The sequence below is a fragment of the Bos indicus x Bos taurus genome, chromosome 8 (assembly GCF_003369695.1).
Source record: "Bos indicus x Bos taurus breed Angus x Brahman F1 hybrid chromosome 8, Bos_hybrid_MaternalHap_v2.0, whole genome shotgun sequence".
NCBI lineage: Eukaryota > Metazoa > Chordata > Mammalia > Artiodactyla > Bovidae > Bos > Bos indicus x Bos taurus.
Genome location: NC_040083.1, coordinates 59,559,321 through 59,574,851, shown reverse-complemented (window position 1 = coordinate 59,574,851; position 15,531 = coordinate 59,559,321). Strand labels below are relative to the sequence as shown.

General features: G+C 55.9%; 2 protein-coding genes and 1 long non-coding RNA gene across 3 annotated transcripts; 2 read left to right on the top strand and 1 right to left on the bottom strand.

The window, feature by feature from the left end:
- Positions 1 to 1,795: 1,795 nt before the first annotated feature.
- Positions 1,796 to 9,427, top strand: CD72 (CD72 molecule). Its single transcript, XM_027549603.1, has 9 exons — positions 1,796 to 2,115; positions 2,225 to 2,326; positions 2,898 to 2,969; positions 3,149 to 3,238; positions 3,574 to 3,909; positions 7,107 to 7,255; positions 7,856 to 7,962; positions 8,648 to 8,797; positions 9,099 to 9,427. Exons 1-8 carry the CDS (start codon positions 2,034 to 2,036, stop codon positions 8,790 to 8,792), a joined length of 1,083 nt encoding a protein of 360 aa, XP_027405404.1. The 5' UTR covers positions 1,796 to 2,033; the 3' UTR covers positions 8,793 to 8,797; positions 9,099 to 9,427.
- On the bottom strand, positions 9,367 to 14,535 carry TESK1 (testis associated actin remodelling kinase 1). The gene is made up of 10 exons (XM_027549599.1): positions 13,688 to 14,535; positions 13,443 to 13,564; positions 13,267 to 13,315; positions 12,345 to 12,491; positions 11,919 to 12,001; positions 11,668 to 11,758; positions 11,356 to 11,439; positions 11,116 to 11,205; positions 10,885 to 10,999; positions 9,367 to 10,558 (listed from the first exon to the last, which is right to left on the bottom strand). Exons 1-10 carry the CDS (start codon positions 13,904 to 13,906, stop codon positions 9,666 to 9,668), a joined length of 1,893 nt encoding a protein of 630 aa, XP_027405400.1. The 5' UTR covers positions 13,907 to 14,535; the 3' UTR covers positions 9,367 to 9,665.
- Positions 13,697 to 14,880, top strand: LOC113897174. The gene is made up of 2 exons (XR_003512283.1): positions 13,697 to 13,783; positions 14,534 to 14,880. It is a non-coding gene; the product is annotated as an uncharacterized LOC113897174 (long non-coding RNA).
- The last annotated feature ends 651 nt before the right edge of the window (positions 14,881 to 15,531 follow it).

Sequence of the window (15,531 nt, the reverse complement as noted above, 5' to 3'; positions counted from 1 at the left end):
ACTTCTGCTCAGCAACACCCGCCCCCATTTCCTGTCCTCCATCTGCCAGGCCTCTTAGCCCCTGGTCTTTCCCCACAACTGCCCCCCCCTTTTTACTGGGGCTGTGTGTAAAACAACAATATAGGGGCTTCTTTTTTTGACCATGTCACATGGCTTGTGGGGTCTTAGTTCCCCATCCAGGGACTGACATTGGGCCCTTGGCAGTGAGAGTATGGAGTTCTAACCACTGGTGTGGGTGCTAAGTCACCTCAGTCGTGTCCGACTCTTTGTGACTCCATGGACTGTAGACCACCAGGCTCCTCTGTCCATGGGATTCTCCAGGCAAGAACACTGGAGTGGGTTGCCATTTCCTTCTCCAGGGGATCTTCCTGACTCAGGGATCGAACCTGAGTCTCTTACCTCTCCTACATTGGCAGGTGAGTTCTTTACCACTAACACTATCTGGGAAGCCTCCTCAACCACTGGACCACTGGGAAATTCCTGCAGGGATTTTTAAAGGAAGAATTTTACTAGGAAAGTAAGAGAGATGCCAGTACCCAACTAAGAAGATAGTAAAACCTTGGTTGATCCAAAGTCTTCCCGCTCAGAACCCAGCCATTCTCCCTCTGAGAAGCTGCAGTCCATCTTCATCCCCATGCAAGTCCTTTGTCCGTCTGTTCCTTGACCCCCAACAAGATGCATGAACAGTCAGTGGTGTGGGCACACACACGGGAGTGTCCCTGGGTGTCCCTTGCCCTCACCCCCAGCCCTGCTTGTCCCAGAGCTTCTGCCTCCTGGACTCAGCTTGCTCCGTCTAGCTGATACCAGAACACAGGGGTCACAGAGGCTGCCAAGCAGGATGGGGCAAGGAAGGGGCGGATGGGCCACAAGGGTGACCAGTAGGGCACCAAAGGTGGAGGAGGCCAGAGAAAGACTGTGGAGTAAGAGTCTGGGGGGTGTTTACACAGGAGACGCAATTTGGTTCCAGATCCTCTGCGTCCTCCAAAGTGCTGCCACATCTCCAGGAAGGGCTTGGAGTGAAAATTTCCCCAAGTGTGGGATTCCTGGCAGCTGTGTAGGACGACAGCAGAAAGGGAGCCAGGACCACCCTGAAACCCCACAAACTGATGGAGAGAAAATGCCCACCAAGTAAGGGAACCCCATTCTGGGAACTCAGTGAAAGTGAAAGTTGCTCAGTCGTGTCTGACTCTTTGTGACCCCATGGACTATACAGTCCATGGAATTCTCCAGGCCAGAATACTGGAGTAGGTAGCCTTTCCCTTCTCCAGGAGAATCGTTCCAACCCAGGGATCGAACCCAGGTCTCCCTCATTGCAAGCAGATTTTTTTACCAGCTGAATCACGAGGAGGCCCAAGAATACTGAAGTGGGTAACCTATCCCTTCGCCAGCAGATCTTCCCAACCCTGGAATCGAACTGGGGTCTCCTGCAGGAACTCAGATCTGCTGGGAATCCCAGGATGAGGGAGAGCCAGGGCTTCAGACTAGGACCCCCCAATCTGATGGGAGGGTAGAGCCCCACCCTGGAGCAGTGATTAGGAGACCCTCTGTGGTCAGTTGAGCATAAAAGAGCTCCGACTGCAGGTAGAAAGCCCAGGGACTGGGCAGCCAGGAGAGGAGTGTGGGGCAAATCGGGTGACCAGGGTGGGTTGTTGGAGTCCAGCACTGTCAAGGCGGGTCTGGGATGCAAGAAGGAGGGGCGCAGGCAAAGTGCAAGGCCAGGCCTGAGTACTGGCTCTCTGACCCCCTCAGACCTGACCCCCTGCTCTGGGCCTCAGTCTCCCCTCCCCTGCCCCTCTGCCCAGGGCTCAGGGATGCCATTTGCTTCACTGAGCCCATCTATCTGAAACGGGTTCACATCTTCCTGTTTTGTGACTGGAAGTCACAGGGCAAGGCGTGAAGCCGTCAGTCACAGAGGCAACACAGAGCCTCATCGTTTGAAGGGGTCAAGGGGAGGGGGCAGAGGGAGAGCGGCAGGGTAGCCCCGGGGCGGTGGACGAGGAGGGGGACCAGTGGGAGCAGAGGTGCCCAGGACCATGGCTGAGGCCATCACCTATGCAGACCTGCGGTTTGTGAAGGCTCCCCTGAAGAAGAGCAACTCCAGCCGGCTAGGACACGGTAAGGGCAGCTGCAGTGGCTCCTTGATTCTGCAGCTCCATCCTCCTTCAAGACCCCACTCCCACCCCACAGACCCCCATCCTGATCCCACCTTTCCTCTTCTCTCCAGACCCAGAGACTGATGAAGATGGTGAACTCACCTATGAGAATGTGCCTCCAGGCACAGGAGGACCCTCAAGCTTGGCCTCCTCTGGATTACGGGATAAAGCAGGTCTGGGGAGCCTGGGGGATGTGTGTTTGTAAGGGGCTATGTTTTGAGTTGGGGGAGTCCACAGCATTCTTGGGAGGACAGTATCCTTGGAGAAAGGATGGGGGTTCTCAGGAAGAGAATGAGGACCAATCACGGGAGCCAAGGAAGAATAAAACTTCCAGCGGGGAGTGAGGGCTCTATGGAGGGATCAGGGCAGCCCTGTTGGGGTGCAGAGCTCCAGTGGGAAATGGGAGTCCCTAGGGAGAGGGGAGAGAGAGAGGGAAGCGGGAGGAAGGGAGAGCACTCCTGGGGAGGTTTTGGCAGGCAGATGAGTGGCCCCAGAGGGAAAGATCAAGGGAGACCCTGAAGGGTTATAGAGGGTCCCCGGGGAAAGGATAAGGTAAGACCCAAGACGGGCACGGGAGCCCCAGGGGAGATGAGGAGCTCCGGAGAGCGCGAAGGGTGGCCCCGAGCGGCGGCCGAAGGTACCTTAGGACAGACTGGAGTCTCGGCGCGGTGGAGGGGGTAGGAGTGGGAAGAAGGGGCATTTCCTGGGCTTTCCCACCTTCACAGGAGTCTCTCCCTTCCGCAGGGGCTCAGTCGGAGCAGCCAACAGCTGCCTGGAGCCCCGTGACGTCACCAGCTGCCGGGCGGATTCTCTGGTGTGAGTACCCGGTGCTCCCAGCCCCGCCCGCGCCTCCCGCTGCCCAGCTAGTGTTCCACGTCCTTCGCGGGATGCTTTTTCCCGCGAATCTCCACCCTACCCCCAACCCCTCGGTCTGTCAATTTTCGTGGGGCTCACTGCACCCCCACCCCCGCACCCCAACCCGCTGTCCCCCTAAGGTCATGCAGCCTGCATGCGGTACCTGGTTCTGGGCCTGCTCCTCACCTGCCTGCTGTGCGGGGTGGCTGCCACCTGCCTGGGAGTGCGCTGTGAGTATGGCTGCCCCTGGTTTTCCACTTACCCGGAACAACGTTCTCCCCGACTCTCCCCAACAGCTGCCCTTCCTCAGCAGGGCGGGAGTCACTACCATCACAGCCTCAGCCTTGGGCTGATTTCTAGCCAGGTCTGTTTGCAGAGCGCAGTGACTTCCTAGATTGTCCTGACCTAACCCAGTGCCCCCTGAAGCTTTAGGCGGTCAGAGCTTATATTCCGTTCCAGCCTGTTAGGGCAAACTTGCAAGAAGCAGAAAAGGGACTGATGCTGAAGCCTCGGGTTGCCAGGGCATGGCTGATGATGTCCTGAATCTCTCTTTATGGCCAAACAGATCTGCAGGTGTCTCGGCAGCTCCAGCAAATGAACAGGGTTCTGGAAGCCACCAACAGCAGCCTGAGGCAGCAGCTGAGCCAGAAGATAACCCAGCTGGGGCAGAGGGAAGAGGATTTGCAGGGATCCAGGAGGAAGCTGGCCCAGAGTCAGGAAACACTACAGGTGGAACAGAAGGCTGGCCAGGCTACCAGACAGCAGTTGCAGGCCTGCCAGTCTGACGGAGAGAAGACGAAAGAGGCCTTGAGAAATAAGGAGACAGAGAGGATGAACTTGGAGCAGAGGCTGAACAGTATGCAGGAAAGGCTACAACCCTTCTTCAAGTGCTCCACCCCAGGTATCTGCTCTGGGAAAGGAGAGATGGGAGGGCCTGCCATGACGGGTGGATTGAAGAGAGGGGTCTATCTATTGGGGTGCCATTGAGTTGTTCAGGAAAGGGGTGGTGAGCCAGAGTGCTGGCTGACATGGACATGAGTTGTGCATCCTTGGCCAGCAGGGGGAAGGATCTAGCCACCTACTGGATTTAGGGTTTGATCCCTGGGTTGGGAAGGTCCCCTGGAGAAGGGAAAGGCCACCCACTCCAGTATTCTGGCCTGGAGAATTCCATGGACTGTATAGTCCATGGGGTGGCCAAGAGTCGGACACAACTGACTTTTACTTTCATCCAGCTCTAAGGTGGGATCCTCTTGGGGAGAAGAGGGTGGCAGCCAGCAGTGCAAATGATACAGAGCAGCAAGCTCAGGGCTTATCTGGCTCATCTCAGGGCTCAGGGCATATCAGTATCAAGGATCTGGAAACTCCCTGAATTTGGATGTGAAATTGATTGTTCACATGTTTTTCTGTAGAGAGGGCCTATGTTGCTAAGTCACTTCAGTTGTGTCCGACTCTGTGCGACCCCATAGACGGCAGCCCACCAGGCTCCCCTCCCCTGATTCTCCAGGCAAGAACACTGGAGTGGGTTGCCATTTCCTTCTCCAGTGCATAAAAGTGAAAAGTGAAAGTGAAGTTGCTCAGTCATGTCCGACTCTTAGCGACCGCATGGACTGCAGCCCACCACGCTCCTCCGTCCATGGGATTTTCCAGGCAAGAGTACTGGAGTGGGTTGCCATTGCCTTCTCTGAGAGAGGAACTATAGCTTTACTTAATTCTTGTTACAGCTGAGCTTCCCCCAAAGATTAAGAATTACTGATGGTTGTGGTATAGTCTGGAGTTGGGGCAAGGCAGCTGAGGCTCTATCAGAGAGCCTGGAGGGCAGTGAACTAGGGTGGAATTGCTCATCCCTTTTGAAAGGAGGAGTGCAGCAGTATGTGGGGATGAAGGAGGGGGACACACAGAAGGTCTGCCAAAGTAGGCTGAGGTTGAGGGAGGGTCCCCTGCCCGAGCGGACGGGACTGCATGTGGACTGGTTGTCTAGAGGTTAGGCTCTGTCTAGTGCAGGGATATCTGGATACTCCCCCAAATCTTTAAACAAAGAGATTATGTACAGACACCTGCAGCCCTGGTTTCTTTAACCTTCTCACTCTCTACAAGCCTCACTTTTCATGCCAGTACTGCCCACCCCCACTGCCATCCCCCATCCCCACCGCTGAACCTAGACCTCAGCAACCCAAACCACACTTCCACTGAAAGGACGGCTCAGATCTTCACTCTGACCACAACGGGTCCCCACACTTCTTCAATCTCACAGAGGCCTTCAACCTGCTGGCTCCCCTGTTTCCTCCCTTCTCATCAGCCATCACCTGTCTTCACTTCTTTCTCCCCCCATCTTGATTTGAGGGCCTGTCCCCTTACTTCAGCCACCCCACTCACTCCTTGGTTCCAGTGTCCTTCTGGTATATCTGACTGGCAATATCTCAACTCTGGATGAACACACATGCCTACACCCAGGGGTGACAAGCTGTGCAGTCATTCTGCTTGGTGCCACAAAACTCGAGTCTCAACGTCTGGTGGGACCCCACACTACTAGCTCTCCGTACCCCACTACCCTCTCAGCAGATGGCCCTACTCTGCCAGAGAGGAATTTCCTCTGTTTTCCACCACCAGTTCTGTGTATCCATTTGCATTTAACTGCAACGGCTTGCTGAATGTTTTCTCTAAACATCCCTCCTCCAAATCCACTTTTCATGTTGCAGCCAGGGTGATCCTTTAAAAACAAAAATCTGATCATGTCATTCCAGTTAAGATCATGTCAGTTAATTAATTACATCAAAAGTTATGGAATACATACTCTGTGTCCAGCACTGTGCCCAGGCACTTGGGATACAGTCAGAGAACAAAATGCCTCAATGTAAAACCTTACATTGACTTTCTCTTGCTCATAACATAAAAATAAAAAATTCTCAGTCTGGTCCCCATGGCCCCTACCTACCTTTCAGTGTGCCGCTCATCCCCTCACCCTCGTTCATTTGGCCACAATGACTTCTATATTCCTTTAAGTTGCTGTGGGACAGTAACTCAAGGGAGTAGCTGGGTGGGGATGAGAAAATATGGACAGAAGAGAGGGAATTGGAGGGGAAGGAATGATTTTTGGGGAGGTAGGATGGATGGGACAAGGCAGAGAGAGGTGGGTTGGGATCAGGAGCACAGACTAGGGTGTCGGATATTAAAGAAAGAGGGAGGTTTATTTCTGACCAATAGTCAGGAGGAGAGAAAAGAGACATATTTTGAGATGGAGGGGAGGAAAATGGGGAGAGTTCACATGTCAAGTGTCTGACAACTTCAGCAAAGCAGGAAGCAAGGTTGTCAACTTGTGGAAGACTGGAGGGGAAGCTAGTGGCTAGGAGCTTGAGGAATGAGGGGAAGTTTTGAATATACGCTGGGGAATGCATTAGGGAGCTCAGTGAGATTAATGGGAGGCCCGTTGATCACTTGTTTATTGGGGACCCAGGTAAGGTTAACCAAAATGGGGGGTAGACTGCAATTGTTCAGGAACTGGGGATAGTACCACCAGCCCTTTTCAAATAAACCTCCCAGATTGGAAAAAAATTGATTGGTTGATTGGTTTTTGGCTGTGCTGGGTCTACATTGCTGTGTGGGCTTTCTCTAGTTGCAGCGACCAGGGACTCCTCTTCATCGCATAAGCTTCTCATTGCAGTGTCTCTCTTGTTGCAGGGCATGGGCTCTAGGTATTCTCAGGCTTCAGTAGTTGCAGCACGTGGGCTCAGTAGTTGTGGGCTCAGGGCTTGTGGGCTCTAGGGCATGGACTTAGTTGCTCCGTGGCATGCAGAATCTTCCCAGACCAGGGATTGAACCCATGTCCCCTGCACTGGCAGGCAGATTCTTATCCACTGTGCCACCAGGGAAATCCAAACCTCCCCGGTTTTTAAGGAGTAAAATTGTTGAATGTCAAAGGCTTTCACTAAGTATGCACAGGTATGGCATTTCCAGGGTAGTCGAAGAAAAAAAGATTACAGAGTTTAAGGACCAGATCAGTTCCACTCCAGGGAATATTGTTAGCAACCAGATTGCTGAGTGTTGAGATCCCCCTCCTGGGTCTGGACAGTGCAGTGCTGTCACTCTCTTTCTGCTTTTTAGGTTCCTGCTGTCCCTTGGGATGGATACAGAATGAGAGGAGTTGCTTTTACATCTCAGTTACTAAGAGAAATTGGATGGAAAGCCAAAGCCACTGTAAATCTCTGTCTTCTGATTTGGCCAAAATCAGCGACAGTTCTTATCCATATGCAGTAAGCAAACCCGTATTCAAAGACTGTAGTGGGTTCTGTTGGGTAAAGGGACATATGTCACTGAGTCAGGGATGGCACTGTGCAGCTTCTCAGCACAGAGCTCCAGGTGGCCCTACCTACTGATTAGGGCTGGCATGAGAGTTGAAACTTACAAGGCATCCTTACTTTAACCTGTTTCTCATCTCAGCTTTCTGGTCAGTTCTGGGCTGCTCAACAGGTTCTTTGACTCTCATGGTCTCCCAGGCAGACAGGTTCCATACCTGGTGCACTGGATCGTAGGGAATGGCGCCTGTGACAAGAACCGTCCACAGAATGACTCTTCACAGGCTGGCAGAAATTCTTACCCAGCATGTGCGTGTGGGTATGCATGCATGCATGTGTAATGAGGGGTCAGCTTGTATCTGCAGGGTGGCACTTGAAGGGTGTGGGGATGGTCACTGATGAGGCGATATCATGCACCAAGGTTGGGTACAGTCCTCTTGCTGAAGCTCATAGTCTCTCTAGTATTTCCTTCCCCTCCTCTTGACACCCCCTCTCTCCCCCTATTCCAATATTTCCCAGCACTCCTCACACACCTCTGATCTCTTAATTTCCCTTCAGATTTCTCAGATTTCTATCAGAAACTTACGGAAGGTGGTGCCACAAGGTGAATACTGGGTTGCCCACAGAAATCCGTTCTGGCAGCCTGATCATACAAAACATAGTTGGTAAGTTAGGACTTTGGGGCAACAAAAATCCTCTATAATACCTTCGTAAAGACATGGTAATGAACTCTCCCTCCAGGTCATCCTTTCAAAACTTTGGATGTTATAATCGCCCATGTGTCCATTTCTTCTATTTGATTAATAACTCTCAGGGCAGGCATGCTCTGTATTCTGTCCCCAGTACCCAGCAGTCCCTGGCACATGTGTTACTTAAAAAAAAAAAAAAAAAAGACTAATTTGGGAGCTATGTCATTTTTCTCTCAGGGGGATAAGTTGAGGATTTAGCTAGGGGTTACAGCTGATGAAGAACCTCGGGTCTAACTTTACAGCCAACAAGGCTACCCAAACTGAAGTTGTACTTCTTCAGTCAAGGCCACTTGGGGCACCAGAGTTGCCCCAGAGAAGTGAGAAAGGAAGTAATTGGGGTAACTTTGAGGACCAACCCCATGGATCTTGAAGCACGGTAGTTACCTAACTGAAGTTTCTGTCTTTGAAAACTTGGGCATTTTCTCCCTCCCTTGGTCCTAGTGCCTCTTTGGGTCGGAGTCCAAACACCTGTCCCTGAACCCTCCCACACACAGCAGGCAGGGTGAGTTAGGAGTTGGGTTAGGTTTGTGCAGGGCAAGAGAAGGGAGGATGGGATACGAGGGGCCAGAGCTTAACCCTGTGCTACTTCACTACCCTTTAGGTATCCCAGTCCAAAATGTCCCACGCTAGAAACCAAGTGGGCGAATCTGGACTCAAAGACAGATTCATCCTGTCACCTTCCTCTTCCCTCCATCTGTGAGATGTCAGCTTTCAGGTCTCCAGACAGGGACCACTCTTTGCACTGAGCTGGGTAAGTGTGGGGGATGGGACTGAGGCATGGAGCCTGGGGGCAAAGGGTCTCACACAGAGGGCAGGGGGAAAACTTGTTGCTGGAGGCGGCAGCCATGTCACAGCCTCCAGGGGCTTGGTCTGCTTATGGAAGGGAGTGTTGGGCAGGGAAGGCCTGGAACTGAAGGGAGGCTGGCGATGCGGCAGTCCAGGTTGCTGGGGAGGAGGTGGGGTGAGCTGGAGGAGGATTCTCAGTGGCAGTCAAGCGTGGAGCTCACTGATGCTTTAATCCTCCAGGTCTCACTGATGCTTTAATCCTCCAGGTACTCAACAACAGGAGCCTGTGCCCTTCAGCCCTAACCTGTAGCCTGCGGGTCCTAAGATCTGCCTTCCTCCAGTGTGTCTTCACTCTGCTCAGACAGGGCCCCGCCAAGGGCTGACCCAGGCCCAGCATCTCTAGGCAAGCCTGCTGGAGATCCTGTCCCAGAAACTGGACTGTTCCCAGGGAACGGGGAAGAAGCTTCTAGAAGAGATTTCGCCCTCCCGCCCCAAAACCTCTTATAGTAGAATGGGTGGGGAGGGCGCACGGGCTGAGTGGATGGGGCAGCCCGGAGCCAGCCAGGCAGTTTTATTGAAATATTTTTAAATAATTTGCACGTGTTAGTCTCGTGTGTCAGCAATGCATTGTCTGGTTCAGTGATCCCCACGGGAGAGCAAGCCCAGGGGTTGGAAAGGAAATGTTCTGTTCCTCGCGTCCATGTTGAGCCTCCCCTGTACAGGGGCAAGAGCTGCTCAGCCTGTGCAGGGCTGGCGCGGTCCAGCGTGTGCTCTCCGTCCTCACGGGGCATCCTGAAGGCCAAGGTGGAGGCCAGAGACCACAGGCCCCACTGCTAAGAGCGTGCCCCAGGCAGCTGCAGGCTGGGAGTGGGTGGCTTGGTGTGGTGCCCTCGGTGGCAGAGGAGACTGCCCGCCTCACAGTTCAGGTTGCGGTAGCGGGCCACAGCTGGTGCGGGGCGGGGGCACATGGACAGGAAGCCAAAGCTGAAGGGGCCAAGGCAGCAGCCTGGGCAGGGCAGTCCCTCCTCAGGCTCCCGAGGAGCTGAAGGGGGCGGCGAGGGTTCTGTCCGCTCCAGGGCTGCTGCGCGGGGCAGACTATGCTGGGCCCGGTTCCAGGGCTCCCCTGCCCAGCCTTGCGGGGAGTTCACCACCACAGCTGGGGGGTTGTTGTTAAGGGGAGGTCCTGATCTAGGGGACCAGGGCTGAGAGGCTGAAGAACAGGTGCTGATGAAGTTGTCTGTGGCCACGGCCATGGCCAGGGGCAGCTGCGGGGCTGGTCTTGGGGGTTCTGGCTCAGGGCTGCTGCCCTCACACTCCATCTGCTCTTCGGCTGAGGGGCCCACAGCAGGAGGGCCAGGACCTGGCAGTGCTGTCTCCATACGTCGGGGAAGCTCAGGGGATGACGGTAGCGAGCGGCAGCGGCGGACAGGTGTCCCAGGCTGGACCAAGGTCTCCGGAGTGGTCACCAGGGGCAGCTGGGTGGAGGGCAGTAGCGATGGAGGTACAAGGGGTAGAGGGGCGACTGGCTTGCTAGGTGTGTCCAGGAGCTTGATCTTGCCACCTCTGAGGTCTTCCCGTAGTGAAAAAGGGTTGACTCGAGTCAGATTGTCCCCCCAGTTGGGGGGTGATTCTGGCGATGGGGGTAGGAAGAGGTCTGACCGGCTTCGGGAGAGCCGGGGGTCTGGCCTGGGGAGTGTGGCAGAGGGACCCCCTCTTGGAACAGATCCTGTAGACAGAGAAGTCTGTGGTCACTGTTCTCAGCACTCATCCGAGTTCCCTGAGGGCCTCATAAACTGACTGGGAGGCTGGTGGGACCAGAGCTGAGAAAAGGGTGCTCTGGAAAGAGGGGGATGTCCCCGCCAGCCTCCTGTACCTCTTCTTCCCTTGTTCCCCTCCCTCAGGCTCTAGAATTAGAAAACTATCTGCTTAGAGATGTCCTCTCACCGCACCCCCACCCCCAGCCTTCTCAACTAATAAAACACTCAGTCTCCTCAGATGATTCCGAGTTCTAAGGAAGAGAGGAGCAAAAGGACCTCAGCCGTGCTCACTTACCCTGACCACGTGTCAGGGGAACCCGGGGGAGGGAGGCTGGCTCAGGCAGCTGCTCCAGGATCCACTCCAGGTGCTGGGTGATTTCAGTGAAGGGAGCACGAGTGCGAGGTTCCATCTGATAGGGAGAGACGAGCAGCTTCACTCAGAGCTCCAAAAGCGTGTCCCTGAGTGTTCCTCCCATCGCCTGGGCTGGCCGGGGGTGCAGGGCAGCGGGGAGAGTGGGGCTCTTACACTGCAGCAGTGGATGGCCAGGAGCAGGAAAGGCAGCGGGCAGTCACCCCCTACCAGGGCCCTGAAAGCAGGCACATCCAGCCCAAAGTCCTGTGGGGACAGAGATGAGACACCTCCGAGTCAGCCTTCCTCCAGTTTTCCTGCTGCCCCCAGTTAGGGCCTCGACCTTCTGGGAACCCTCCGTGGTTATGAACTGCCCAGTCTGGAGTGCATCCTTTTAAACCTGGGCATATCACTCACCTCGGTCCGGGGTAGGTAGTCAGGGTCTGCAGGTACTCGTGCGATGAGCTCACAGAGGACAATCCCAAAGGCAAAGACATCAGCCTGGGATAGGAAAGAATGTCAGTGGGATGCACTGACAGTTCCATGTCAGAATATGTCAGAATTCACGGGAGTCTTGACAGTTGCCGTGTGTTGGAGGGGGTAAGAGGGGTAAGGTCTTGGGTCTTCTGAGTATCTCACAGAGCTGCTGAGGAACTTGGGATGGGGCCTTACAAGAGAATCTCCAGGGTGTCTGGAAGGCCTTGGGGACCTCAAGGGTTGACGTCTTACCTTCTCATCATACAGCTCGCCTCGCAACACCTCTGGAGCCATCCAGTACGGGGAACCCACCACAGCCAACGGCTCCTTCCTTGCCCCTTCCCTGCAGGGGCAGAGTGGTCAGGAATATCCCATCCAAACACCGTTCCCAAACAAAAGGGGGTGAGGTCAGCCCACTCCCCACCCCAAAGGAAATGTGCCTATGGGCTTTGCTTAGATAAGGGCCTTCTGGGAGGTTTAGGGGGATGGGGCATTCACCTCACCTATACACAGGAATCTTTTCAGCCAGCCCGAAGTCACCCACAACAGCTGTGAAGCCTCGGTCTTCCCGTCGGATCAGACAGTTCTGACATATACATATAGCATCCCCGCATACCCATCACCTTCTGTTCTCTGATCTCCCACTATGCACCTCAAAGACCTGTCATTCCAGAATAACCCCATCTTCCTCTGATCTCCCAGTTCTCCAATGTACCCCAATCTTGCAGCATCACCCATCTCTTGGTTTAAACAGAATGGTTCTCAGTCCCTCAGAGCACTCCCCCTCATCCCAGACCCCCATACTCCAATGTCTTGCTACCCCAACATCCTAATGTTGCCTGTTATCCACTTTCCAGTATCCATGGGCTAGTTACAATCTAATGACTCTCAAATCCCCTTTCATGCCTCCACCCACCTGGCCCGCCTACCTTGGATGTGAGGTCTCGGTGGAACACCCCTTTGGCATGCAGGTACCGCAGGCCACGGGCGATGTCCAAAGCCAGGCGGAGCCTGACAGGCCAGGATAGGGGCTCGGGGGAGCTGAGCAGCTGTTCCAGGGTCCCCCCGTTCATATACTGGGACATGGGAGGAGAAGGGGAACGAATATCAAAGTTTCAGTCTGTTCTCTAGGTCTCCCACTTTTAAGCCTGGGGACACTCAGGAGTATCACAAAGTCAGTAGGGTGAGTCTGTGCTCTAGGGTCCCTCATTCATATCCTAAGGCAGTCCGGACCCATACATGAACATCTATTTAAATTTAAATTATTGCTACTGCTAAGTCACTTCAGTCATGTCCGACTCTGTGCGACCCCATAGACGGCAGCCCACCAGGCTCCCCCGTCCCTGGGATTCTCCAGGCAAGAACACTGGAGTGGGTTGCCATTTCCTTCTCCAATGCATGAAAGTGAAAAGTGAAAGTGAAGTCGCTCAGTCGTATCCGACTCTTAGCGACCCCATGGACTGCAGCCTACCAGGCTCCTCCATCCATAGGATTTTCCAGGCAAGAGTACTGGAGTGTGGTGCCATTGCATTCAGTTCCTGTCACACTAATCACATTTCCAGTGCTCCTCAGGAACTTGTGGCTAGTGGCTATGGTTTTGGACCGCACAGATACAGAACATTTTTATCACTGCAGAAAGATCTGTTGTTGGACAGCACCCTTCTAAAGAGTAGCAAGGATGGGACCAGCTGACGCCTTTTATTTGTGGTTTGCCTAAACTGATGTTCTGGGAAGCTTCCCCTGGGTCCTTCCGCCTCCCACTACTCCTCTGCAGATGCACGGGGCTGCTGACACCCTCTCCCCTTGGTGGTGAGGGGGTCCCCCCCCCCCCGCTTCTTGGCCCATCCTCACCTCTGTAAGAGCGTGCAGCTGCCCTTGGTGCACGCAGACCCCCATGAACCTGGAGGAGGTTGGGAAAGATAGGGTAGGCTGTAAGAGCCTCGGCCTCTCCACAGTTCCCACTTTTCCCGCGGGATCTTTCCCCTCCCCCCAGCAAGCTTCACAGCAAGCGGCTGGGGCCCGCTCACCTTAGGATGTTGGGGTGCCGAAGCCGGTTCATCAGCTGCACCTCCCGTAGCGTGTTTCCCCGGTTACTGGGGAGCCTGTTCATTTTCAGCACCATGACTTGCCCTGACTGTCGGTGCCGAACCTGCGGGCGGTAACGGATGGCTAGTCCCGCGCAGGTCGGGAACACTGCCAGGGTCCAGGCCCCTAGTTCCAGCCTCGCGTCTGAGGCTCGGTCCCGCCCCTCTGCCCTCTCTGTTGGTCCTACCTTGTAGACCTCAGAGAAGAAGCCGGCCCCGATCTTCTCGGCGCAGTGGAAATCGTCCACGCGTGCCAGGCTGGACACGGCGCTGCGGAGAGCCCGGTAGGAGGAGGGGCGGCCCCGGCCCGGGCCTCCTCCCGCTCCCCCCGGCCCCGGGGGCCCCTCCCCCGGCGCCTCTCCAGGCCCGGGCCCAGGGCCCCGTAGTGGGGGCCGTTCCCCGGCCATGGCCGGGCCCCCAGGCCGGGGCCTGCCTCACATGGCAGGATCCCCGGGCCCCGGGCAGGCCGCGCTCGCCATGGGAGCGGGCCCAGACGGATCAGGGGCGCCCGGGTTCCCGCTCCCGCTCCCGCCCTAGAGAATAGAAGATTCGCCGAAGATCCTGGGCCCGCCCCCGCCTCGCCGGCTAGCTGGGCCCTGGTGGACGCCGCTCCGCTCCGCTCTGCGCAGGGCCTGGGCCTGGGCCTGGGCCGGGCGGTGGAGGTGGCGCTCCCGGGCGCCGGCGGGCAGGCGGGCAGGCTCCCCGCAGGCGGAGGCGGGCGGGCGGGCGGGCGGGCGGCGGCCGCTCCGCTTCGCGCTGGGGCTCAGGCTCCGCGGCCTGCCGGGGGCGGGGCTGAGCCGGGCCTCTGATTAACTCCTTCGAGCCTGGCCTCCGGGCAGCGGCCACGCCCCCTCAGGTGCGCACCCCGCAACCGGAAGCCACTATGCCCTAGGCGAGTGGGTCTGGGGCGTCGGGGTCAAATGAGGTCAGGCCTGAGCTGAATACCCGAAGGGAATTAAGGGCTGATTGTGCGTACGCGCAGTTCAAATGTCTTTTAACTGCCCTGGGAGTCCTTTCTCCTCTCCCTCCCTCAGGTCACTGGCAGTTGACAACTCGGCTCAGGGAGCCGCAAGATTCCTGGGCTTAAAGGACACGCAGGGCTGAAAAATGGATCCTTCTGGCCTAGCCACAATCAGAGGCAGCCCAGCAACCTACCTACCTTCCCAGCCTCCGCCCTGGCCCAGCCTGCCCATTTCCCAGGTCTCGACCTTTACACCTTAAATCTCCGGACTCCCTGACACTTTCTACCTTCTTGGGGGGTGGTGATGCCCCGAGACTGCAGCGAGCCCTCGGCCAGCCCATTCCAAGTGTGGCCCCGACTCCTCCTCATCCATCCCGCCTCCCTCGAATAAAGTTCAGATTCCAGAGCCTGGTCAAGTGACCACCCAGCCTGCACCTTCCTTTTACTGTTTCGTCCGAATGCCCCTCTCTCTCAAAAGAGAAGACTCCACCTGTAGGGACGCCCCTCTAAGCTCAAGATCCCACCCCTTAGCAAAACCCCGCCCCTCAAGGAACTCTTCGGAGACTTCTCTCTCAGTGACACCTCTCAGTATGACACTGCCAACCAACATTAGTGTGTACCAGAACCCCTTAGTGTGACAACCCTCCTTTGTGTGTTCCTTCTGCCCAGAGAGACCCCACCTCTCAGAGTGACTCCACCAGCCATTGTGACCCCGCCTCTCAACGTGACTCCTCCCCTCAGTGTGGCCCTTATCAGTGTGACCCCCTCTAGACAGGTACCGCCCCCATTACGTAGGAATCCGGTCCGCCGGCTCAGGCGGGAGGAAGTTCTGCCACCGGCCTCTAGAGCGGCGCGAGGTCCCGAGTGCGCACGCACCGTTCCAGGACCCGGTGCGCTCGCCGTACCCAACGCTTTCTCTTCTCCGCTGGCTCCTCCTTCCTGTCGTCGGCAGTATAGCCAATCATCGCCTGGAATGGGTGACGTCACACGATCCCGGTGACAGGTCTGGGAAGAGCGGTGGTGGGCATCGGTGAGCCGCTTGCCACCTAGCGGCGGAGTGGAGTCCGGCAG